Raw genomic sequence first — 26,688 nt, 5'->3', positions numbered from 1 at the left:
TTACTAATAACTCACTAAAGCAAAAGAGGATCTAGGACTGTTTCTAGCATCAGTGTGTAGACAATAGGTAGGGTGGGGGAAAATGGTTTTTTCCAATGTAGAGTCCCTAGCACTTTTGCAAGCAGAATTCTGCCTTGCTCTCATTTAACTTCCTTTTGCTTAGAAAAATATAATCCAGAAAATAATCTTAACTTCATTTTTTTAAGTTAACCAAGATAAAGGTGTGAATTCCCCATAAAAGAACCTCACAATAGCTATGTTATGACCAGCTGGCATTTAAATACTGAAAGACCCAAAGTTAGAAGAGGAGGTGAAAACAAAAAAATACCTTCTATACGTTGGGGGCACCATTATGGGATGTGCTGCTTCTGGCTTCTCTGCTCTTCACATTAGTCAATGATGTCACCAGGTTTTTATTTTAGTAATCAGGATATACTTGTATGGATGCAAACAGAATATCCTCATTTATATTCTAAACTCAGAGCAGGAAATGAGACACGTGGGTGATCTGCAGCTGTGGCACTATAAACAGGGCCAGCCTACCACCTAGTCTAGATTCTAGACTGCACTTCATTCCCTGAAATACTGATTGGGAGATTTTAAAAAATTGAAAATATATCATTTTAGAAAGACCAGTGCATCCTCTGTGCAAGGATCTTAGTGTCTGCTGTTTGGTAGCAGGCTGACTCACCTGTATGGGGTGGTGCACTTGTTGTTAGGTACCATCTACCTATCTACACCACTGATGTACAACAAGGAGATCCTGCCCTGGCTCCAGCCAGCTGTGCCACCATGGGCGAGTACACCACGGAGTTCAAGCTTTCTCCAGCTGCTAAATTAAAGGATTAGTGCTTTAACTTGGGTCAACCACCCATTTGCAAACCTGACAAGAACCACAAACACTCTTACTTCAAAAATGCATATAAGCAAATACCACTGAAATTTTATATAGAGTATCAAGGGGTTCTCTTAGCCCTTACACTCCAGTCTAAACTGCTTGGTTGATGATTATTAGACCAGCAGCCCTCTAGTATTCCTTTTAGCACTCCAAGCTAAAATAAAACAGCTGATGTTTAGTAACAATTTCTGCAAATTATTCAGCACCATAGAAGAGTGTTTTGTTAAGACTAGAGACTAATCTAACACCATCTACTCGCCAATGTTAAATTGACCAGTAACCAATAGATGACTGAAAGAAAGTGTATGTAACTAGATATACCAAACTATAAATACTAATTTTAAAATCTTGGAAAGGTTTTGGAGGAGCCCTACTCTGTTTCTGAATTGGAATTTTTCATTTGCAAATACTTAACAAAACCCACCAAGCCAGATAGAGCTCTATAGCGATGCCTATGGAGGAGCCTTATAATGATGTTGTCCAAGTAATGTGCTTACCAATAATCACACTCAAAGCCAAAGGTTCCCACGCTCCTGCCAATATAAACATGCTCACAATGGTCAATTCCAAAGGAAGAGCTGTCAAGATGTGCCTGAAGATTTCCTCAAAGGCAGAGATAATTCATGAGCAAACAAACATCATGTCCCTAATCTTCTCTATCCTGGGGTAAACAAAATATAGTTTTTTCCCATGATTTCAGTTGCTTTCTATACCAAGTCAGTAAGTAAAACTGATTCATACTGGTAAATTCCAGGTTCCAGCCTTGGTTTGAAGGGGCACACAATTCAATAAGAGTAAAGGAGACTGGCCATGTAAGCCTATCTTGAATACTGACAACTTCCGTACAATTTACCTAACACTAAAAACCCTACTCCATTTAAGTCTCTGAGATCTTTTTGCTGTATTTTGAGCTCTTCAACTTACCTTTTTTGGTGGGAGAGGAGGGAGGAGGAGAACAAAGGGAGAATTTGAAACTTTTATTTCTCCTTGCATTGACTCAAATTGTGGTAAAGAAACTTAAAAGGTAACTTTAAAATTCTAGTGACACTAGCCAACAATAAAAACTATCTAATTAGAATGTTAGAGGTTTTTTTTTGTTTGAGACAGAGTTGCTCTGTTGCCCAGGCTGGAGTGCAGTGGTGCGATCTCGGCTTGCTGTAACCTCCACCTCCCAGGTTCAAGTGATTCTCCTGCCTCAGCCTCCCAAGTAGCTGGGATTACAGGCACATGCCACCACGCTGGGCTAATTTTTGTATAGACAGGGTTTCACCATATTGGTCAGGATGGTCTTGAACTCCTGACCTCAGGTGATCCACCCACCTCAGCCGCCCAATGTGCTGGGATTACAGGTGTGAACCACTGTGCCCAGCCAAAATGTTAGATAGTTTTAACACAGGCTATAACATAGTCATAAATTAAAGAAGACATGGTCGTAAATGAAAGAAGACCTCTTTTTGGTGGGAGTAGTAGTGGGGTGGGAGAGTAGAGTTATACATTTCTTCTTGGCAGTTGCTTCAACATATTTTATTAATAAGGACTATCTGCTGAAGCATAGAAATACAATTATGTGAATATCATACTACCAATGGCCTGTTCCATCACAGCAGGGATAGTTCTTATAGTGTATAAAATCCTCTGCCCCATTCAGCTCTCTTTATGGAGCTTTCCTCAGAAGCAACAGAAAACACAGAATTAAATATCACAATTCTTGTTGAAGGCCAAAAGTTAGTTCCCAGAAGGATTCTTTGACTTTCATCCTTCTACAAATTCACCCATTACCATTGTAGATAATGTGAGGGGTGAATTTGTAGAAGGATGAAATTCAGAGAATTTTTTATGGTCAATAGATTGTTCCTTTATTCCAGTTGTCTTCCCTTGATGTCCACCTAACATTCCATAATAAATGGACAAATGGAAAAGCACAATTACTCTGCCAAAAGTCAGTCAACTTTCTCCCAGGACACTCAGCCATCTAACTTGAAAACTGACTGGTAATAATATCATTCTAATTACTTTAACTAGAAATTTGTTATACAGAAATGCTTTCAGTGTGGGGAAAGAAAAATCACTTGCCACTTATAGAAAGAATTCTGCTTCATGTGACCATCTGCAATAATGAAACAAGTAAGACAACACTGGGTTCCAGTGTACAGCACAAGGATCAAGGTGAAACATAATGCTATCATTACGTAAGAATAGGACAGACATTATTCTGGCTTTCCCCACCCTTCATCATTTACCAATATTTCTTCAGTCTCAGGAATTTTTCAACCCCTGAAACTCCTAGATTTACTACTTAAGACACAGCTATCCATCTTGAGGCTTTCTGCCAATGGCTCTAGTGCTTCTATGTCAACAGCTTATAGACTTGAAAGCTGGAAAGAGAGCTATGTAAACAAATCCTCTAATTTTGATCTATGCACCCAGGTTTCTCAAAAGAAGCCCTTGGAGAGTCTGGGGTATACTAAGTATATGACTTGCGGTTGTAATCATTAGAGTGACAACCCATTTCCAGTGTGTACCATTTTAGCCAACCCAAACCTTTCTTTTCCTAATGCATAGAGTGACTTTTAAAAAAATGGTATATTTGGGAAAGTATTTTAGAATGGCATCTGTTAACAAAACAAAAACACTCTAGAGTATATTTTCAAATAACAGAACTTGGCCTTACCAAGAGGTCTAAGACCATCAGGTAAATAATCATTTTTATCAATGATTCATAATACATCCAGACTCCAAATGTTAAGGCTGACTTTTTTTCTGACACTCTTCTCTGCCTACTCATACTCCATTTCCTAACTCCTTTAGAGTAAAAATTGAAATCCCATATCCCTAACAACTAGACAGAAGCATCATGTTTACATCCTGACAAATTCATTAATTCTGTACCTCTGAAATATTTAGCAAAAAGCCAGCACTGACTCAATCATAGATTTCCACAGACAGGTCTGTTCATATTTGTAATTGGTATTCACTGAAAGGTCAATGACTCCTGTTCCCAAGCATCTACCAGTCTCTAGATTTTCTTAATTGGCCTCTTTTCCTCAGCTTTTACAGACTATTGTTTTAAAACTACCACCATTTAGAAGTTGAACTCCGAGTGAGGGGAAAAACAAACAAGCAAACAAAAAAACCACCTTTTTTTGGCTCCCACTCCACTCATAATCAACATAACAGACTATTTCTGACCCAGATGTGATGGAAGGAGCGGGGTACAGAGTCAGGGGAGGTTTCTCCACACACCAAGCAAGCAATCAATCACTTCCACAGCAGACATCAGCTGGGTGTCCAAAAATTCAATTCAATTTTAACACCACTTACCTGGAAATAGCATCAAGTCTCATAGGTTGAAAGTTCAGTCCCATATGACTGCCCCCCACTTCAGATGCTCATTGCAAAAACAGGTTGTGGCCTGTTATAAATAGGCGTTCCCATGACCCTCCTCCTTAGGATTGATTTGCTACAGAGGCTCACAGAACTCAGGGAAACACTTTACTTATGCACATATTATAAAGGATATGACAAAGGATACCCATGAACAACCAGATAAAAGATTCGTAGGGTAAGGCATATAGTATGACAGGGATCCCTGACCCTCTGGCAGCAGACAGATACCAGTCAGTGGCCTGTTAGGAACTGAGCCACATAGTAGGAGGTAAGAGGTGGGTGAGCAAGTATTACAGCCTGAGTTCTGCCTCCTGTCAGATCAGCTGGCATTATATTCTCATAGGAGTGGGAACCCTATTGTGAAGTATTCATGCAAGGGATCTAGGTTGCATTCTCCTTATGAGAGTCTAATGCCTGATGATCTGAAGTGGAACCATTTCATACCCAAACCATCCCCCATCCCCTCATCTGTGGAAAAAGTGTCTTCCATGAAACCGGTCCCTGGTGCCCAGAAGGTTGAGGATGGCTATGATAAGGCACAGAGCATCCCTGTCCTCTCTAGGGCGCCATGCTCCAGGAACCTCCGCAGGTTCAGCTGTCTGGAAGCTCCCAGAACCCAGTCCTTTTGAGTTTTTATGGAGGCTTCATTACCTAGGCATGACTGATTACATTACTGGCCATAGGTGAGTGACTCAATCTTTAGGCCTCTTCCCTCCTGGCTGTTGGTGGGTGGGGCTGAAATTAGTTCCCCACCCTTCTAATCATGCCTTGGTCTTTCAGGTGACCATCCTGAAGCTATCTGGGAGTCCCCAGCCATCAGTTGGCTCATTAGCATGCAAAGAGGCATTCCTATCACTCAGGAGATTCCAAGAATTTTAGAAGCTGTGTATCAGGAAATTTATTACTATAAAGTACCTTATAATGCCATCATTTTTCTCCCAAAGGCACTGGCTTGATTAAATTCAGAAATTAAAACAATGGTCAGCTTCTATAGTGTAAGTCAATGCTTTTCTAGTTTTCTGAGGGTTTGGAAACTCAAATCCTAGCTAAAACGTGTATCACTTTTAAATTGAAAGATTTAAAGGAAATAAACATTTAACCCCAAGTGACTAGAAGTCATTTAAAGTATGTAGTCCTTAGATTATTTTATCTACTCAAAGACTCTTCAAAAGTAGATGAAAACACTAACCAGACATATATTATAAACCCAAGCTTTAATTTCAGAGCCCAAACATGAAATCTCTTCTCATTGTTTGAAATCTGAAACTCATTTCAAAGACTGCCTGGAAAAGTTAAAAAAAAAAAGGATTGGTCTTGACTTTTCCTTACATATGAAGTAATATTGTTACAGGTGAATCTCTGATAAGCAGGAAGCCATCATGTGTAATAGGATCTTGTTTGCCACACTCCCAAACTCTTCTCTGAAGTCCTGTTCATTGCTGTCACAAAGGAATCCAAAGTAATGATAAACAATATAAAAAGTAGAGAGTCTCATGCATTCTTAATACCAAAATCAGAGAGAAATCTAGAACTGATGTGCCTGTTATACTAAAACATGTGTGTATATGTATATTGCTGAATATATATAACATAATATATATAATCTGTATAATCAATGCCTTGCTCACAGTGTCCATAAGCAAAGGTAGAAAGGATAAATTTAAGGAAATGAATATTCCCACAAACACAACATGTAACTTCTCATATAATAGTTAGCAGCTGGCCAGGCATGGTAGCTCACGCCTGTAATCCCAGCACTTTGGGAGGCCAAGGCGGGCAGATCACAGGGTCAGGAGATCGAGACCATCCTGGCTAACACAGTGAAACCTCATCTCTACTAAAAATACAAAAACATTAGCCAGGCGTGGTGGCAGGCACCTGTAGTCCCAGCTGCTAGGGGAGGCTGAGGCAGGAGAATGGTGTGAACCCGGGATCGTGCCACTGCACTCCAGCCTGGGGGACAGAGCAAGACTCCGTCTCAAAAAAAAAAAAAAAAAAAAAAAATTAGCAGCCAAAATGTGTTGCTGCTACTCATGAAAAGTATTTTTTGGTGTGGTTTTCTTGATAGCTCTATTAAGAAAGTTATTTTATACATTTATCAAAGGAATAATTAGTGGTCCATCTTGTTAACTTTTTAGTATGCCCCCTATTAAGTGCTAGTTCTCATGTTATAAGAAAATTAAGGATTATTTTTAAGACAGAAAGCTTGAGTACAGTATTTTTGTAGATGAAGATAAAATATTTTAGAGCATGAAGATGTACATGAGAAAAAATAAGACATTAATATTTTATTTACATATAGAAATGTTTTAAAGCTTTGCCAACATGGGCATTTTTGTTGTTTAGGATTAGTATTTGCTGGGAAGTAATTCATCTGTGAAATTATTTAACATGTAGAATTATTTCTTAGTTTCTGGTTTGGGAGAAATGCTCAAGAGTTGAGCTTAAAATCATTTTATTCACACTGCTAAAGCTGAAAAATGTAAATAGGGAGCTTTCAATATATTTCAAATGAGTTTGGAGAATTCTAAAATATTCAATCCATTTATAATGAATACAAAACATCATTAGAAACTGGCAAAAAAAAAAGTAGCTAAAAGTATTTGAGTTATTTCACATTACTGGGAAAGTTTCTTTTAAAAAGTTCAGTTATAAATAACATTCACTAAACATATTTAACCTTTTTTCAATTTTGGTGGTATAATTTTAGAAATTTATCATTGACTTTTAAAATTTCACCTAAACTTACCTGAGTCTCTGCATTATGTTACTCAATGATTCTGATGCCAAGTTTTGAAATCAAATTATAGGCCAGTCACCTTCAGTGATGTAAAAGGTAGAACCACAAGATAATTCAGCACTTTCCTCACAACCTGAAAACGGAACCTGTGGCAAGTACCTGCCCAAAGTGAGACTATGCTCTAAACAACTGCCTGTCATGTAACAGGCTGCTTGAAAGTAGCAACATACTACTCCTATAGTCAATTCTTAACTTCTTAACCACAATTTCATCAGTGTAAAAAATATAGGAGCAGTGGGGACCAGACTTACATATATTGAAATGTTAAACAGAACTCTTATTTTGAAGTGTGGGAGGGGAGGAAGCACCTCAATCAGTTGCTTTATGTTCCTTTTAGTGGCAGAAGAATGATACAATCCAATATTTTCATCCACAGCTTCCTAAACACAAAGCTGTGGATTTCATAAACGTAAATATACTGCATAATCTGCCCACTGGGAGTTCATAGTTTAGTAAGGACTCAGAGAAGACAATTCCACTGTGCAGACCACAAGGCTGATAATGTAAACATCACAAGGCCAGTAATGAAGAATGCATAAGGAAAGACAGATTATATCCAGGAAGGAATGAGGATGGGAGATAATATAGAAAATACCTAGGAAGGCTCCAGGGGTATGTAAAATTTGGGATGTTGTGAAGAATGAGTAGGTTTTTCTGGGAAGAGCCCTTCAGTTGTGAGAAGAGGAATCACAAGAGAGGAAGAGGTAGGCAGGATCAATATCAGCAAAGATGCAAAGGGAGAAACTCTGGATCTGTTTACAGGGCAGGAAACTACTCCTGTTGAGGATGCAGAGAATGGTTACAGGTCAGCAGTGAGGAAGGAGGCTAGAAAGAAGCCTTGAGTCACGAAGGGAGAGGACTCTGAACACCGAGTCTTATTTGTTAGTCACTGAAGATGTTTTGAGCAAGGAAATGAAAAATTAAAGCTAAAAGAGTCTCCTCCTTATCGGAGGTTTCACCTTCAGAGGTTCCAGTTAGCAGAGGTCAATCACAGTCTAAAAATATTAAATGAAAAATTCCAGAAATAAACAATTCTTAAGTTTTAAATTGTGCACTGTGCTGAGTAGCATCATGAAAGCTTGTGCTGTCCCCTGATAAGAATCACCCCCCTGTCCAGTATCTCCCTGCTCCTGCCTGTTAGTCACTTAGCAGCCATCTAGGTTACCAGATCGACTGCTGTGTATTACAGTACTTGTGTGCAAGTCATCCTTATTTTCTGTCATTATTGCCGCAAGGTGCAAGAGTAGGGATGCTGGCATTTCAGATGTGCTAAAGAGATAAGTCAAGTGCTTCCTTTAAGAAGATGAAAGTTCTCAACTTAAAAGAAAAAAAATGTTATGCTGAGGTTGCTAAGATCTACAATAAGAATGAATCTTCTATCCTTAAAATTGTGAACAGTATATTTTTTGTTTCACTATTAATTATTGTTGTTAACCTTTTACTGCACCTAATTTATAATTTAAACTTTATCCTAAGTATGTATATATGTATAGGAAGAAACATCATGTATGTATATAGGGTTCAGTGCCATGATTTTAGGCACTGGGTGGTCTTAGAACATATCCCCTGTGGATAAGGAAGACTTATCTCTACTGTATGCTTCTTTTATAAAGACTAACCTCACTAACCAAGGTGTTGAAGTAAGAATGGGAAAAATGGCTGAATTTCAGCAATAAGGATAAATATAATTGGATAATTTTAATAGCTACTTTTAATTTTTAATTTTTTTAATAGTACTTACTATGTCCAGGCTAGGTGCGGTGGCTCACACCTGTAATCCCAGCACTTTGGGAGGCTGAGGTGGGTGGATCACCTGAGGTCAAGAGTTCGAAACCAGCCTGGCCAACATGGCGAAACCCCATCTCTACTAAAAATACAAAATTTAGTCCCAGCTACTCAGGAGGCTGAGGCAGGAGAATCTCTTGAACCCGGGAGGCAGAGATTGCAGTTAGCCAAGATCACACCACTGTACTCCAGCCTGGGTGATGGAGGGAGACTCTGTCTAAAAAAAAAAAAAAAAAAAAAAAAAGTACTTACTATGTCCTAAAAGTTTTACATAAACTAATTTATTCCTTAGAGTGAGTTGGTTAATTAGGCATTATTATCCATATTTTACAAGGGAGGAAACTGGCTAAGAGCGGTTCTGTAACTTGCCCAATACTGCAGAGCTTTTTAAAAAGTGGTACAAGGATTTAAACCCATTGCTGTAGGACTCCTAAGTCCATGCTCTTAAAAAACTTTCTATCTTACCCCCTAATCTAGATATAAATCAGGGAACATATTTCAAATGAAACCGTGACTCCATTGAAAGTATGCCAGCAGGTAGTCAGCCTCTAAGATGATCCTCAATGATCCCCATCTCCTGGCATTCATGCCCTTCTGTAATCACCTCCCTTGAGTGTGGGTTGAACTTATTAGTTCACTTCTAACCAACAGAATACAGCAGAAGTGATGGAATATCGCTTGCAAGATTCAGCGGTTTCCCTCTCCAGCACTGCTCGGGCTCTCTCTTGGCTCACTATCCCCGGGGTAAGCCTGCTGCCATGTTGCGAGGCAGTCTTATGGAGAGACCCATGTGGGAGGAATGAAAGCCTGCCAACAACCATGTGAGAGAGCTTGGAAGCAGATCCCCCTCCCTTGGTGGAGCCCTCATGCCTGATGAGACTGCAGACCAGGCCAACAGCTTAATTGCAACCTCGAGAGAGTCTGAGCCAGAGACTCCCAAACTAGATTCTTGACCCACAGAAATGAGGAGCTAAGAAATATTTATAGGTGGCCAGGAGTGGTGGCTCACGCCTGTAATCGCAGCACTTTGGGAGGCCACGAAGAGTGGATCACCTGAGGTCGGGAGTTCTAGACCATCCTGGCCAACATGGAGAAACCCCGTCTCTACTAAAAATACAAAAATTAGCCGGGCGTGGTGGCACATGCCTGTAATCCCAGCTACTCAGGAGGCTGAGGCAGGAGAATCTCTTGATCACGGGAGGCGGAGGTTGTGGTGAGCCAAGATCACACCATTGCACTCCAGCCTGGGCAACAAGAGTGAAACTCAGACTTAAAAACAAAAACAAAACAAAAAAAGAAATGTTTATAGGTGAATGCTGCTAACTTTTAGGGTAATTTGTTACCCAGCATTAATACAGTCAGTAGACAGTAATTACTTAATTTATTATTACAGGGTAAATCTTTTTCTTTATACTTGGAGCTAGAAGTAGGGATCTGTCTAGGAGAGATTATACCTGAAATAACCACAACCAGCCCAAATAACAGAATACCATGTCCTTTACCTTTCCACCCAAACATAAAATCAGGTAATCTACCTATCTCATCCCCCCATGGCTCTTCTTACTGTCCTTATTCTCCTTTGCTTGAATGCATTCTTAGGAATAGAAATACTAAAACCCAAACCTGCAGGTTTCAAAAAAAAAATTTTTAGACATATAGTTTTGAATCTCATAGCAAACTCTTTCCTTCCCAAGGCTCCTCACATTACATTGTGTATTCTTATTATAGCACATAACATGTTTTTTCTTATTTGTAGGTTTAAGTGTCTGTTTTCCAGGCACCCTCTTCCCTAACCCATTACAAGAATCATGTCTTGTGTGATCTTATATCCCCAGTACTGAGTGTTCATATGGCTGGGACTTAATAAAGTTTAAATGAACTCATGAATAAATGTGTTGCACAACCAATGAGTGAGTGAGTGAACAAGTGAGTCAATAAGCAAGAGTTTAGGGACATGGGAACCACCACTTGAAAGCTTGAGGCTGTTGTGCAAATTTGGACCTTCGCATAAGCCATTTCCTTCTATATAGAATGCTCTTCCTTTTGCTCATTCTCACCTCCTCACCAGGCTTTTCTCTCTTTAAGATTCACCTCAAAGAGCTGTCTGCTTGCCTCTCTACAACTATCCCCACCAACACACACCCACACACCCTACCAGGGAAGTCTTCCTTTTCTCTGCTGTGAAGCCTTTTCTTTAAGTTTCCATATCCTCCTGGGCATAACTTGGTCACAGCACCCAGCATACCATACTGTAATGATTAGTTATTTACCTGTCATTTCCACTTAGCAGTAAGCTCCTTAAAGGACAGCATATTCAGCCAACAGCAGAGTGCCTAGCAGTGGTAGGTAGGCGCTCAAAAACAGTTTAAAATGATGGGCAAGAGAATGAATGAATGAGAAAAAGAAAACTGTATCTAGAAAATTATCTCAGCACAATCTATTTATTTCAGGTAAGCTATCAGTCAGGTATACACAGTGCTCCAACTCCTAAACAGAGTAAAAATAATTGTACATCAAGATTATTACAGATACATGAAAATTATATTTAGAAATAGTACTTCAGATCAGGCATGGTGGCTCACAGCTGTAAACCAAAAATTTGGGGAGGCTAAAGTGGGAAGATTGCTTGAGCTCAGGAGAGATCCCCAATCTCTAAAAAAACTAATTTTTAAAATTTAAGGCCAGGTGCAGTGGCTCATGCCAGCTACTCAAGAGGCTGAGGTGGGAAGATCGCTTGAGCCTGGGAGGTTGAGGCTGCAGTGAGCTGTGATGACACCATTGCACTCCAGCCCAGGCAAAAGAGCAAGACCCTGTCACAAAAAAAAAAAAAAAGAATAAAAACTTACAAAATTAGCGTGCCTGTAGTCCTAGCTATTCATGAGGCTGAGGTGAGAGAATAGCTTGAACCCAGGAGTTCGAGCATGCAGTGAGCTATGATTATGCTACTGAACTCCAGCCTGAGCCAGCATTCGAGACCAGCCTGGGAAACATAGGAGACTCTGTCTCTTAAAAAAAAATAAATAAATAAAAGAAACAGAAGAAGAAAGAAAGGGTTTTCAGGCCAGGCACAGTGGCTCACACCTGTAATCCCAGCACTTTGGGAGGCCAAGGTGGGTGGATCACCTGAGATCAGGAGTTCAAGAGCAGCCTGGCCAACATGGTAAAACCCCGTCTCCACTAAAAATACAAAATTTTCTGGGTGTGGTGGTGGGTGCCTATAATCCCAGCTACGTGGGAGGCTGAGGCAGGAGAATCACTTGAACCCGGGAGGCGGAGGTTGCAGTGAGCTGAGATTGCGCCACTGCACTCCAGCCTGGGCAACAAGAGCGAAACTCTGTCTCAAAAAAAAAAAAAAAAAAGAAAAGAAAAAGAAATAGTGTTTCAATCTATAGACAGGCCCTAGACAGAGCTGCCTTTAACACATCTTTTTCCCTTTCCCTCACATCCTTGATCCCATCTCAGTCAAAAAGGAAAAAAAAAAGTTTTCTTCCTTCTCAGCCTAAGATTCCTGATACTGTCCCCAGGTGCCATACATGTATTGGCCTCCCAGAAATCACCCAGTGATTTTCTCCCCATGAAAAGTTTATATGTCTCATGCCCTCAGAGTTTTGAACTGCAAATAAGCTAAAACAAAAAACAAAAAACAAAAAAAAAACCTGGTTTGGTGGGGAAATGGGTGGTCATGGGTTGGCATTTCCATTTTGGTAGGGATCTTTTTCTAAGGCCATAGCTTTACTCAAAGTCCAGTGGAAAAAGACATTTAAAAAAAAATAAAAACCTTTCAGGAACCCTCAAGTCACTCCATGGGGGTGAACTCCCCTGTGACACTAGAGAGGTGATGAAGCTTGGTGGTTAGGGCAGTTTTCTGAGTCAGAAATCTCAGTTTTTCCACTCTCTAGTTTTCAGATCATGAGTAACCTCACTGGTGCCCAAGTGTTCCATCTGTAAAATGAAATAATAAGACTACCTCAAGGAACCTGGTGGGAAGATTAAATGGGTTAATACAGGTAAAGTACACAGAAGGTGCCTGGTAAGTAGTCAATAATTGTTTGCTATTACTATTACCATTTTTACTTTTATTAGAATTGGCTCAAAAAGAACCCAAAGAGGGCAATGCTCAAAGGGAAGAAAGGGATGAGAGGAGAGTACACTTAACTGATTTGGTTGTTTAGCTTGAAGGCAATGTCCAGCTGCAGGATAAACAGCATGAATTGGAACCAAGGACTCATCTCCATGTGGGGGAGGGGAATGTGGACAGAAAACACGATGTCATTGGCTTCAATTTCCCTTGGAATTGCTTCTTCAATGTCTCGGATCTTGTCACAATGATTGGGTCCCCAAGGCACGAACCATTTTGTCTTGTGATGGTTCTTACGGGCATCCACACATTTCACTGACATGTAGGACACTGCCGTTGTGGGCCCTGGAGCTGAAAAGAGAAAGTTTGTCTGTTTTAGAAAAGCCATCTACTGAAACTACTGTTTCTGGTTAATATTCTTTCCACTACTCTGTTCCCTCCAGTTTTTGTACCACCTTCTACAACTGGGGCTCAGCAATACTTAGGGATCTTCCAAATCTGGGTGAGGATCTTTCATTGACCTCCAGAGGTGTCATAACAGTATCCCTGAGAACCTTCCCATTATGTTTTCAATTGCTGTGAAAGAATACATTTGTAACCAGTCTAGTTATACTTCCGCACTTCAAAACAATGTCACAAAAAATCAACTGTGCTACAGTTCCCACCTGATTGAGGTCTTGGAGAGCTCTGGTGCTTCACAGAGAACAGTATCTAAAGTCAGAAGACCTTAGTCTTCAAACCTGGATTCGAAGCCTGGTTAAAAACTTACTGTCAGTGAATCTTGGGTAAGTCAGTTAAATCTATAATAGCTTCAGGACCCTCATCTGAGAAACGAAAGAGTTTCTAAGATTCCTCTTGGCTCTAACATTGTACAACATTGCTTTTGCTTAAGATAAAGAACTAGGGGCCACCACTTAGCTTGGTACCTAGCAGAGAATGGGAACTCAAACACTGACTGATACTTCAAAAGTGTACTAAAATATAAACAATGCACTTCAAGACAGCAAAGCAACTTTGAAATGTGTAACTTTAAAAACACTATTTTGTGATTATATAATGGTTATATGATTATAATATTAATAACTTGGAAAATACAGAAATTTTAAGTTCAAAACAACATTTACCCAAAATCCCACTAGAGGGAAGTAACCACTGTTGGAAAAATGTCAAAATGCCATCTGTCTTTTCTATGACTGTGTAATTAGATAAAAAGTTTACACATGAATTAAATTGTATAACTTTAAAATATACACAAATACTAACACATATTTATAAAATAGTTATATCATGCATAGTTTTGTAGTCTTTTCTTTTTATTCACTTAGAAAAGCAGAGTATTGTGTGATAACACCAGCTCTGGAGGCAACCTGTCTGGTGTCAAATCCTGGGTCTCTCATTTTTAGTTGTGTCACCACAAATCCACACTAGGAAAGTTTTGGGCAAATTACTAAGCCTATCTCTGTATAGGTTTTATCATCTCTTAGATGGCAATAATAATAGTACCGATCTTTCCAAGTCACTGCATATTTTAAACAAGTTAACATATTAAAGCACTCAGAGTAGTGCTTGGGCACACACAAAGTATAAAATATTAGCCATTATATGATATTTTCTTTATAATTAAAATCTTTCAATTAGTAGTTGCAAAATAGTCAATCACACAATACACCAAAATCAACTTCTCCTTCATCAGTTTGTAAAGGCTATCTATAAGAATAATCCTTTGCCTAATATGTTTTGTTGGAAATTTCTCCTAAACTTTCCATCTGCTATCTAAATTTGTTTATGCACATTTAAATAGAGAAGTTCCAGATCTTATATGAAATCCCTCTTTTATGTTTTTCCTCCATGCTTTTGTGCTTAGAGAAACTGACCTTCTTCATCTCAAAATTCAATAGTCATCTATATTGACTTCTATTTATTTTTTGCAATTTCATTTTTTCTAATATTTAAACAGTTGATCCATCTGAAAATTGCTATAAGAGATGAGGTGAGGTTCTAGTTTTATTTCTTAAATATTTAAATTATAGTTTATTGAACAGACCCTCCCTTTTGTTGATTTATCATATCACTGTTAACCTTTATGTATATGAGCATATGTTTCTGAACATCTGTTCTTTTCCATGCATTAAACTGTCAATTCATGGGTCAGCACAACATTGCTTTGAATTCTGTAAATTTATTATTTTTATCAATATCTGCTAGAGTAACTCTCTTCCCCAATCCATTTCAAATTTACATCTTTTTGCTAGGATATTGAAGATTAAATTAAATTTATAAATAATACATAATAATAAATTAATGTGGACAGAATTAGCATCCTTCCCCAGCATTTAGTTTTCCCATCCAAGAACAGTACTTGCTTCTCCATTGTCTACAATCTGTTTTTAAATTTCTTGGAAAACTTTCATTGTTTTCTTTATGTGGGTCCTACTAGTATATTTTAAAATAGATATATCTATAAACCTTTGAAAGTTAGTAGTTAAAAGAAAATGTCATAAATTATGGTTTATGTGTGTGGTTTAAATATGTGTATTTCTGTGCATCTGATACTTGGTATATTATGTTTGCAGAAATTCTCTCTTATTTAATAGAGATCAGATAGCAATGGAGAAACATGAAAAGCAAAAAGAAAGTTATATAAGAGGCAAAAATGTGTATTATTAATATTCTGCCCTACTTCTAATGTTCGAATCCACATTATTTTTCTTTTCTATTAAATATCTATTTTAATGATACATTTTTAGTAAAATGTTATGTTTGTAAGAAGTTAGGACAATGCCTATTAACACTTACCAGAAAACTCAACACTACTAAGTTCTAGCTGAACATCCTTCATGTAGAATGCTGAACACTGCAATACAAGTTGCCACTAACCCCTGCTACAGACGTTTTTCTTTAAAACTCAAAACTGTATCACGAAGACCTCACATCTAATCCATCTAAAATCAGACATCTGACTTATTCTTAGAAATATGAGTCAATCAAACTTTGGTTATCCTGACTCAGCTAAATAGCCCACTGACATTAGAAAAGCCAAATGGCACATTTAACTGAACCCTTTTTAATGTGGTTGGAGAAATAAACAGTGAGACAAAAGTCATGAATTCTATTTTCGGCTAACATACTCAAACTGACTATTTGCTGCAGAAAATAGTTACTACATTTTAAAACTTCTATTCTTCCAAAATGAACCTAACCTTTTTTTTCTTTATTTTTTACCTTCTTGAAAAACAAGTCTCTCACTTCTCAGACCAAAACGAAAAATAACTAGCTGAGTTCCTCAGCTAAGCTCCAAAACCACATTCCAAACTTAATAACAGAGAAGCTGAACACTTTACGGTCACAAAGTCCGCATTTTTAATGAATGCAGTAAACGCCTGCCTTTTTAGGGGCCTGCATTATTTTCATCCTCTCATTAGTCTAGTGTTTCTTCTATAAAGAAAAAAAATCCCAGAAATACTAATATTTTCATAAATATCATGGCAGTGAACTTCGAGAAGCCTCAAGTGCATCTCAAGCTATACTATGAGAATCACAGTTTTTTTCACTTGAATAAATTAGTCCTCGAGTCTCAAAAATGTTTTCCATAACTTCAAAACCTGAAGATAATTCAACATTTTCCGTTTTTCTAATAGTGTTCAAAAGAGAAAACACAAGTATTGCTTGAGAAAGTAAACAGACATCCTGATATTCAAACATGGACAGTTAATGTTCCCCCAATAATATATTTACAGCTCAGTGCAATGTCCTACTCCAGCTGAAAGTGAATTCCCAAGTGTTTCTTTATATAGACAGCATTATCAAGTAAAACAAAAGCAAAGCATATAGCTGGTAGCTGGTCACCTACCATAGAAGGTGTTTTCATTAGCTATAGTCAAAATTTTAGCTACGTGGGTCACAAATTGTGTCTAGAATCAAAAAAAGTTTGATCTGTCTGTAAATTTTTTTTAAGTGTGTGGGATTAAGAGAAAAGAGCTAAATGGAGGAAGTTTAAATTATCTTCAACCTTTGAACAAGCCACAATAACAGGTATTCGTAATGAAGGCCTTAGTCACTTGCGTGGTTCTAGGGATTAATAGAGTTTGTGTATTCAAGAGGGGGCTGGATAGATTCAGGTCAACAAACTGAGTCATGTTTGCTCAGGTGAAAGCTAAAAATAACCACTCCCCAGTATTCCTAGGATAGTAATGCAATATTACCCAGCTGCCTCAGCACACATTATAAATGTCTCCTCCACCCACCCATAGCATAAGGTTTAACTGAAAACAGTAGGCCAAAAACTACTTCTACACCAGACCAATTCAATGACAGAACAATTTGGCCAAAACTAAATATGCCTAGTCACTGTAAACTGGTTAACTCATGGTTGCTTGAGATAGCCTTGGGAATATGCACAGAAGTTATAAAACCATGAGCTATTCATCGAAAATGCAGTCCATTATGAATTCAGTTCTTTTTACTTTATCAAACATGACCATTTTATTTTGTCTGTATTTTAATACAGTATTTTTGGCCTCCACTTTTCCACTATAGTACACAAATTGTGAAATGTGATTCTACACAACGTTCAATGTTAAAGTGATATGAAATCAATAAGACTTCTAACAAATTCAAGGTGTGAAGAAATGTACAAACACAACCTGAAGTCTCTCTGAAAATTCAGTGGTCTCTCAGTTACACACATTACTACGGCTCACAGTGTATTGTCCAAATTTGTCTTCAGTGTCTACCATGCACTAGACACTGCCGGTGCTGGAGTAAATCTAATAGGCACCAACCATATGGAATGTACAAATAATGGAGGAAGCAGACAATAAATAAACAATTTCAGGAAAAAATAATTTTGATGAATGTTATATGTAACCTGACATTCCCTGAGAAAGGGCAACAGTCAGATATTTGGGAGGTGGGAGAAATGAATACACTAGAATGACAGGAAAAATCCAGTCATCGTTACAACATAACCTTGAATAAAAATGTAAGTGAACAATGACTAAACCTGTAGTACTTCTTTTGGAAGAATATTCATTGACTCCAGTTAGCTTCCTGTTATTTCACTTCAAATGGCTATCCAGTTTACAAATTACTATCTAGCCAACCGCTAGCATTTATCATGCTTAAAATTGAGTCAACATTAAATCATTAGCCCCTATTCCTTCCAGAACCTGTAATTTAAGAGTTAGATGGAGAGAGATACAAGACTTGGTTGCCTCTTAGAAAAGTTAAAATAAAACTAAAACAACATGCTGACATGACACATGGTTTCCATTTAAGCCAACAGAGACTATTTATTTCTTTGCTTTATTATGAGTAATGAACATTTCTTTAGCAATCACCTAAGAGCATTACTATTATGCAGGTACCGTACTAACTAAAGACAGAGACAAACGGCCTCCCAGACCCCCATTTGCTCACAGGCTAGTGTGGGAGGCTGAGAAGTTCACAAAGAATTACATCCTGATTGGAAATTTCTCCGACAGAGGTTTGCACAGGATGCTCCAGTTGTAAAAAGAGCTGAGGGTGGCTTTCGGCAGGGCTTAGCCTTGGAAGAGAGCAGGCAATAGCCAAGGAAGAATGGGGGATGGCCAAGGAGGGAATGTGCTGAGGTAGAGATAGAACATGTGCTGGGTCATAGAATATCTAAAACAATCATATTTTCTGCAGATATCTGTGCTTGAATATTAAAAATTAAAAAGAGATCATTTAACACGTGAAAACTGCAGTACTACTCTTATCTGTGTCCACCCTTGCCTTTTCTAATCAGTGGTATAGTTCTACTAGAGTGCCTTGGCCTCTGCTCCTAATAGTCCCTGCTGTACTCTATAGAGCACCATAAAGAAGGAATAATAAACAGACCCACACATAACAAAGAACTTTTATTTGGCAGGAATGTTTCCTTTTATGACACCTATCTCTGTCCTGTAACTAGCCACAAGGCCAGACCAGAGATCTGCTGGAAGAACGGGGAGTGAGAGGGTGGTCAGGCGGGAATGAAGAAGCTCCCCCTCCTATTCCCACAAATGGCCCCAAAGAGCCTTTGAAGTCTCAATCATCAGGTAATAATAGCCTTCCTCTAAATTAGAGGAAGAATGTCTGCCTTGCAACAAAGATGATATTTAAAGAATAATCTGCTTTGGGGTCCAAGGGGAAGGAATGCAGAGAATAGACCAGTTGAAAAGGTAATTCCTGTTTATAAGAATTAATAATCAGAACACCATCATTTTAAAAAGTAATGACTTAAAGTAAAGTAAAAATGGTCAAAGATTTCAGAAATATTTTAGAGAATTTTATGTTTACAATAGAATTTATCTAACAAAAACGATAGGAACAACAATACACATTGATTTAAAAGCATACCAAAAGTTGGTAGCAGATACTTTCTTCTACTGACTTGAGACATTGATTTAACACCCGAAAACTAATCTCAGTTAAAAAGCTGCCAGCACCATCTCTCCACCTGTAAAAATGTGAATGTTTATTTATATTTTATAATTTCATTTTATTTATTCTCTATCTTGTTCCATAAAACATTTTGGGGTACTAGAAGTGGTTATTAGCCTTTATTTTTTAAAAATAATTGGGATTGATTTCAAAGGATAGAATTAATGTTGGGGCGGGGGTGGGCAGAGACTACAAATTACTTGGTCTATGTCTATACCTTCAACAGTTTGGGGAGCTTATATTCTCCAGCTATTGCCTGTTTTTTTTTTTTCTGGCTATTGCTTTTGAAGCAACAGCTGGGAAATATAAGCTCCCCAAACTTTTGAAGCAATAGCTGATGAATATAAGCTCCCAAAACTTTTACCTGATCTATGAAGTTGAATGGCTCAATATCCATTTTACTTTGAAATGTAGAGAAAACCTCCATTGCACTATGAATGGTATTTATAAGAACTAAAAGGCATATGCCCAAGTTGGTTCTAAGCTCTGCCTATCTAAATATCTCTGCTTGCCTTATGAGAACTCATATAAAACATATTGAGCACTTAAACCCTTGGGCAATTGCAGAGTGTGCTTTGGATTTTTTGATGTATCAAGGTGGGGAGGGTTGAAAAGAGGGAGAAAGGGAACACAGGTGTCAGAAAAGACTAGATGAATTCTTGTTATATAACTACATTTTTTTTTCAAATGCCCCCAAAGTACTCATTTAACCTAAGAAAATCTTTAGCTAAATTTAGAAATTAGCTTTAAATATGCTCAATTGATTTTCCTTAGACATTCCACATGCCTGTCGCCAGCTCAAAAGCCTTAATTCTGGTTAAAAGGAAACATGTGAAATATACTGCATAACTTAAGTGGCCAGATCATATTAACTGGCTGAGCTGTGAGGTCTTACGAGCCAATCCTGCTTACCATTCACTGAAAGCCAGTTACTAAAAAGATTTCTTAATATCTGCCATACCACTTATCTAAGTTTTGGGTGGCTAGTTAGAATGAATTCTTCAAAAAGTTCAGCTAAAGAAAGTGCAAATATTTGCATTAAATTGACTTAGTACTTAAATGATTCAGTTTGTTAATACTTTTACCGAAATTGCTCTGAAGTTACAGTAGACACTTATGCTATCTCCACCACCTACTTTGAAGAGAAGATTCTCCTATATTTCAACCATACCCATTAAATCTTACTAGCTTACTAAATGAAGTATTATTTCACAATTCAATCTCAATTACTGGAGAGCTGAAAGTGTGTCTACAGAGACTAGACCAGAAGTGATTTTCAGAATTATCAAAGCTATGCCCTTGTGCATGAAATGGGGTATGCTAAGTGAAATGAAATTCATTCTTGCCAGCCATTTTCAGTCAGTTAGTTATGCTAACATCTGTTCTAGGAAAGCTAATTTTTTTAATACAGCAGAACATTCCTTTACACTGAACCACTACCACCAAAACACACAAACACACATACTACATAGCAGAGTTGAATGCCAAATAATTTCTACCGTACACACAAAAGTCAAGCACTTATTTAAAAATAGTTCTTTACAACATAAACTTATGAAATTATGGACATTTTGACAGCAAATTTCCAAAAATTATAGCAAACACTTGTATAATACATTCCGACTCAAAAATATTGAAAAAATCATATGTTTACATTTTAGGCAGATGAGGATTTTAAATGCTTCGCCTACAACCTCAATTGTTGTGGAGCCAAAGATGTAACAGCTTTGAAGAATAGAAGAATTACTCTATATTTGTCAGGATCTACGTGGCAAACAAGCGCCACTTGGCTTACATTACTTGCCTGGCTTGGATCCCATGGAATGGAGGAGCATTGGAACCAAGAGGAAAAAAATTAAAGTGCTTTGGGACAGTGAGCCAAACTCTTACATAGTATTTGAAATGGTGTGGTAAACATGAAATTATTTTAGGCTCAAGATTGGTGCTAGTTTTTTTACCCTCTTTTTGAAAAAATAATAAAATGCACATAAAGGGCCCTGCCAGAGGGTTAGCTCATAAAATCTGCCAATCATTAGATGTGCTAATTGGTGTAGCAATCCAGTGGTGGCCTGGATTAGGACTCAAAAACTGACCCTTACCACCCTTGGTGTCCTGCAGCAAAGAGAGCCTAAATCAAAAAGACTGATGGAAGTACATCAAATTACGAATTTCTCTATCCCTGAAAAATGACTGCAATTTCTGTTTCTCCATCACTCCAGAAATACTCAAAAACAGCAAAAATTAAATACATATGAAGTGAACACAAAAGACCTCCACAGAAAAACCAGTGGCTCATCTGTTGACGCTATTGCTCATTGCTCGGCTGGCCAGTCATCTGGGCTGTTTTGACTTTGGGCCAGTGCTTCAAAATCAGCAACCTTTCAGCCAAAAGACTGTGGAATGCAGCCAAGACCACCTATGGAAAGTGAATTATAGCATCTTTAATTTACTACCTTGGGCTATGATCTCATAAACCCAGCATGGAGGGCGCACCAGTTCTTGTGTGGGAAATCTCTCAGAGCCCCCGTGGAGGCCCCCAAAGTGACTCTGGCAAAGCTGTAGGGGTGGAGGTGACAAAAAAGGGGACACCTGGTTCTCCTTCTTAAATAAGCTCACCATGGGCACACATTTATATTGGAATTTTAGGGTCAGAAAATACCAAAATTAAATCTTCTAGAAGAAACACAGTCAGTGGCTTTGTTCTAAAGTGCCTATTACACTCTACAAGTTTCCAACATTTGTTATTTAAAATAATCAGACATTTATGATTCATAAATTACATATATTCTTTTATCAATATTATTGTTAATAATAAACATGAACCACAACTAGTATGTGAATTGCAAAGAACTTTCACATACATAGATTATCGAATCCACCTAGTTAACAAGTAACATAATTAGCACCATTGCATATTCAGAAGATCAGTGGTTTTTGTCTCATCAGTAAATAGAACTAGGACTGGAACCCAGGTCTGATTTCATATCTAATGCTCCTTTCCAATACAACTATCTGTTTATTTATTAACGCTCACTATTTATTAGCACTCTCAGATTACCTGAGATAGTTGCAGAGCTGAGGGATGAATGAAGACGACTGTGGCCATAAGTAGCTTGCTGAAGCTCCACAGGCAAGGCACTACCAGCACTGGGTTGGGTGTCACACAAAGGGAGCCAGCAAGATAGCTTTTCTGGGAGACTTACAGGCAGGGACAGAGTACCTCTAAGACTTCCATAAAGAAATGATGGAGTAATAGGCTCCTGAAAATGCACTAAACTCCCTTGAATCTGATACTATCCCCATTTTTACCGGGTCTTGGTTATTACTTCATATTGCAGGTAGGCAGTGTTTAGGATGTTAGCCTAGAGAAGATCTGACTCAGGAACACAGCGCTGCCATGGAAGTCTATGATAGCACTTGCAGGCATAGTGAGAGACAGGGATTCAAGTTAGAGAAAATCTGACTCCAGAGCAACCTACGGAAGAATTACTGATAATTCAGGTAGGCAAACAATGGCACAGTTTGACTCAGGAAAGGGTGGGTTCCTCATCCATGGAAACATTCGGGAAGTAAATGGATAGATAAGAGCATGAGCCTGAACTAAATATAAGTTCCTCTCAGTCACACCAAAATGATAAGTCTCCTATCCATGCATATGGTATGCCAGGGAATGGAGAAATTAAGGTCCAACAAAGAGCTGCATATAGTTTATTGATTTGTTTTCTATTTTCTGACCAGTTCCAGATAAACAGAAAAAAGCAATTAAAGTACAGGGCATTCTGAATGGTCAAAAATTTAGTATTGTACATTGTAAGTTAAGGCTAAGGGCAAGTAAGACCTGTTAATGTCTTTATCTGGAATTTCACAAATGCCAAGAATAATCATATTTCCTTCCTTGATTATTCAAAGAAAACACAGGCCCTTATAATTTGCAAATTTCCTAGAATTGAGGGTAGAGGTACATTTTAAGGGTAACTTGCAGTTTTAACATTCACATTCTTAGGAATTATTATTATTATTAATTTTTTTTTTTTTTTTAGACGGAGTCTCGCTCTGTTGTCCAGGCTGGAGTGCAGTGGCGCGGTCTCGGCTCACTGCAAGCTCCGCCTCCCGGGTTCACGCCATTGTCCTGCCTCAGCCTCCAGAGTAGCTGGGACCACAGGCGCCTGGCTAATTTTTTGTATTTTTAGTAGAGACGGGGTTTCACTGTGTTAGCCAGGATGGTCTCCATCTCCTGACCTCGTGATCCGCCCGCCTCGGCCTCCCAAAGTGCTGGGATTACAGGCTTGAGCCACCGCGCCCGGCCGGAATTATTTTTTAAAAAACATTGAAATCACAAAATTAGTCTATGCAATTATTTAGTATTTTAAATTTCATCAGTTTTAGGTTCTAGCTCAAGGGCCGTCTCTCCTTCATTCAATTTGTTAAATGCCTATAGTGTGCCAGCTGAAGGCCTCCTCTGATTTTCCTTCAGTTGACAAAAGATCCTTACTTCCTTTCGTGCCAGTATCACCTGGTCTACGTCTTTATTATAGCATTCTACTTTATTTGCAGGCATCACTTCTGAACCCTACAAAATTATAAGCTCCTAAGGGGAAGGACTACATCTTACTCTGCCTTGTGCCACTAAGCACAGAAACTTAAACATGCAAGTCCTCCAGACCTGAATTGAACTATTTATTATATGGCTTTTGTGTCATAACAAACATATGAATGTAAGTTATGCTCAATGTAACTAACAAACTTTTATCAAATGCCTACTAAGCATCATTTTTTAAATGACATAGTGGGTTAATCCTTGTCCCGCCTGTATCAAAGTACACTTAGACTGGCATTCAGTGACAGTTTGGGAAGAAGCCAGAGCTGCCTTCCATGAGGCCAGTCTCCCAAGGTCACATATGTGCTCAACAGAGACTCACTTCCTACAAATACTTATGATGGTTCTTCCAGATCTGTGTCAAGCAATATATTAAGTGAAATACTGAATTTTGAAGATCAAAATGAACTTTTCCTAAACTATAACCCAATCCACAACAAGAAAAGTAATTTACACATCAAAAGAAATTAGTAGGCAAACAAAAAAATGGTAATTTTTTTTTTAAAAAACTGCTCCCAAAGGGTTTGTGGCCAACATTAATATTGCAGGAACATGTTTAGATAACTGCTGTTCAGCATAGTTCCTGGAAACAGGTTCTCAAAGCCAGGACTTACAGTTATTTACCTTCTTCCAGCACTGCCCTGAGGGTTTTAAGGCCTAAATGAATAGAAAGCAAATGGGAGACAAAATGAGATAAAATGTTCACATCTCAGCCTTTAGTGTATATAACTAATGTTTGAAGATTTTATGACAAAATCTGTATTCTTAAGAACACATGCAGGGAAGATGTTGGCCATTTCTTTAACACCCTCTAAACAATACCTACCAGAGAAAAAGCAAACACTCCCTTCTAAAAGCATTAATATTCTACTTCTGAGATCAAAACTACAAAACAGGCTCAGACAGAAACCTGGGCAAAGGAACTTTCTGCTGCACATATGTACTATTTCCCAGAGATCTAAATGATTTTTTTTCTCTCTGCCCCAATGAATCACATATGAAAGTTCTCAAAGAATTAGTAAAGAAAAACGGTGAAAATCTTCTTGGTGTTGAAGGAACAGTGGAGTGTACCTGGTATCAGAAGTTCTGAAGTGACTCAGAGATTCAGAAGGGTGACAGGCAGGGGCAGTTTTTACTAGAGGAAAGAGTGATGTAGGATGAACAATTTACTGTCCCTGTTGATTCACATAGGATGTAAGTATAAGTCAAGGATGTCCCCAAATTTCTTGCATAGGCAGCAGATGAGTGATGTCATTCACTAAGACAGGAATCAAAGAAAAATGAATGACATGTCATATCACACGTAGAATTTGTAGAAGCTGGAGGTGTATAGCTTGTTTAAAAGGGGGGCTTAGTATGGAGGGTTGAAGATAAAAGGTCAAATATGTGAATGACTAGATGTGGAGGAGGAATTAGATTTACCCTGAGTGGTTCCAATCTTGCAAGTTCTCAGGAAGGAAATCTGAGATCAATAAAATCAAACTGGCCCACAGTTCACCACACCAGTTGAAGAAAATGAGCTGCCGGCACCTGTGTGAGTGGAGGTGCTCCGCAGTTAACACTTGGTGAGTGCAAAGAATGCAGCGGACATTTGAGCACTGGGTAGGGATGGAAAGGTGACTTTTAGGGTCTTTGTTATCATTATTATTCTATGGGCATTCTTCATATATAATATTTAGAGCTTTGATTCTGGGCCACAAGTTGATCTGCTATTCCTGAACTACTACAAATTTGAGTGTAAGAATCTTGGCAGAATGAATTATCCCAGGACTCATGATTGCTGGGTTCTTCTAGCAATGGATGTGCATTAATCAGGCAAATTATTCAATCAATCTTGGGCCTTAGTTTTCTCAACTGTAAAAGGCAGTATTTAAACTGTTAAGCACTTTTAACTCAGCAATTGTAGGATTCTAAAAAGAATGTATGTACTTCTATGTTATGATGAAAGTCATTCTTTTAAGTTTTAAAAAAAGTTCCTTCAAATTAGGGTCAATTTATATTCCAAGAGTTCTGGCTGTCCCTATCAGGCCCCTCCTCCCCTCCTTGTCCTTATATTTTCACATCTGTTAGAAGAACAGATCTTAATGGTCCTATTCTCATTCTGTTACTGTTTGGGATCTGAATGTATTCTGAGTGTTTTCTGTCTTCCAACAGCTGGAGAGATCAAATAACTGTTCCTAAAAGCAAGGACAAGCTACAGCCAACTGCATATGTAAACCTTCATACTGATGTATTCAGCACAGTGAATTATACCCTCATAATTTATACTATGAGAAGGTAGGTCTAATCCAATAATAATAAAGACCTTTAGGAGAAAACAACAAAAAACACCATTCCAGCTTCCAGCCAGTGGTCCGTATACTCACAGTCTAATACAACACAAAGACATTCCAATACAATGAAATAATTTGGATCATGTCCAGCCTCTATTTTTTAGGATGATAGAAATAAGCTCAAGAGAGCTTAGTCTATTTATTATTCAGAAGAAATGAAAGTCATAGCATACACTTCTAAGCCAAGAGATCATTGACAAAATTTGCTAATGAAATCAATTCATAACTTTCTTTCAGATTTTCATTTAAACGGCTGGGTTCCTAATATATTTCAAAATTTACCCTGATTACCCTCTACAAAAAGTATGTCATAAGAGAAAACAATGATTACAGAGTAGCAAGGGACTTACTTTCACAGGAATGGTT

At 38.2% G+C, this 26,688-nt stretch overlaps 1 protein-coding gene across 2 annotated transcripts in view; it reads right to left on the bottom strand.

Moving 5' to 3' along the window:
* Positions 1-26,688, bottom strand: part of WLS (Wnt ligand secretion mediator) — a 134,380-nt gene that overhangs the window by 82,650 nt on the left and 25,042 nt on the right. For both annotated transcript variants that reach the window (XM_054483279.2, XM_054483270.2), the window contains exon 2: positions 13,027-13,299. In XM_054483279.2, the coding sequence (XP_054339254.1) occupies positions 13,027-13,299 (273 nt within the window). The remainder of the gene's footprint in view (positions 1-13,026; positions 13,300-26,688) is intronic.

The sequence above is a fragment of the Pongo pygmaeus genome, chromosome 1 (assembly GCF_028885625.2).
Source record: "Pongo pygmaeus isolate AG05252 chromosome 1, NHGRI_mPonPyg2-v2.0_pri, whole genome shotgun sequence".
Taxonomy (NCBI): Eukaryota; Metazoa; Chordata; class Mammalia; order Primates; family Hominidae; genus Pongo; species Pongo pygmaeus.
This window is presented reverse-complemented; position numbering and strand designations above follow the sequence as displayed.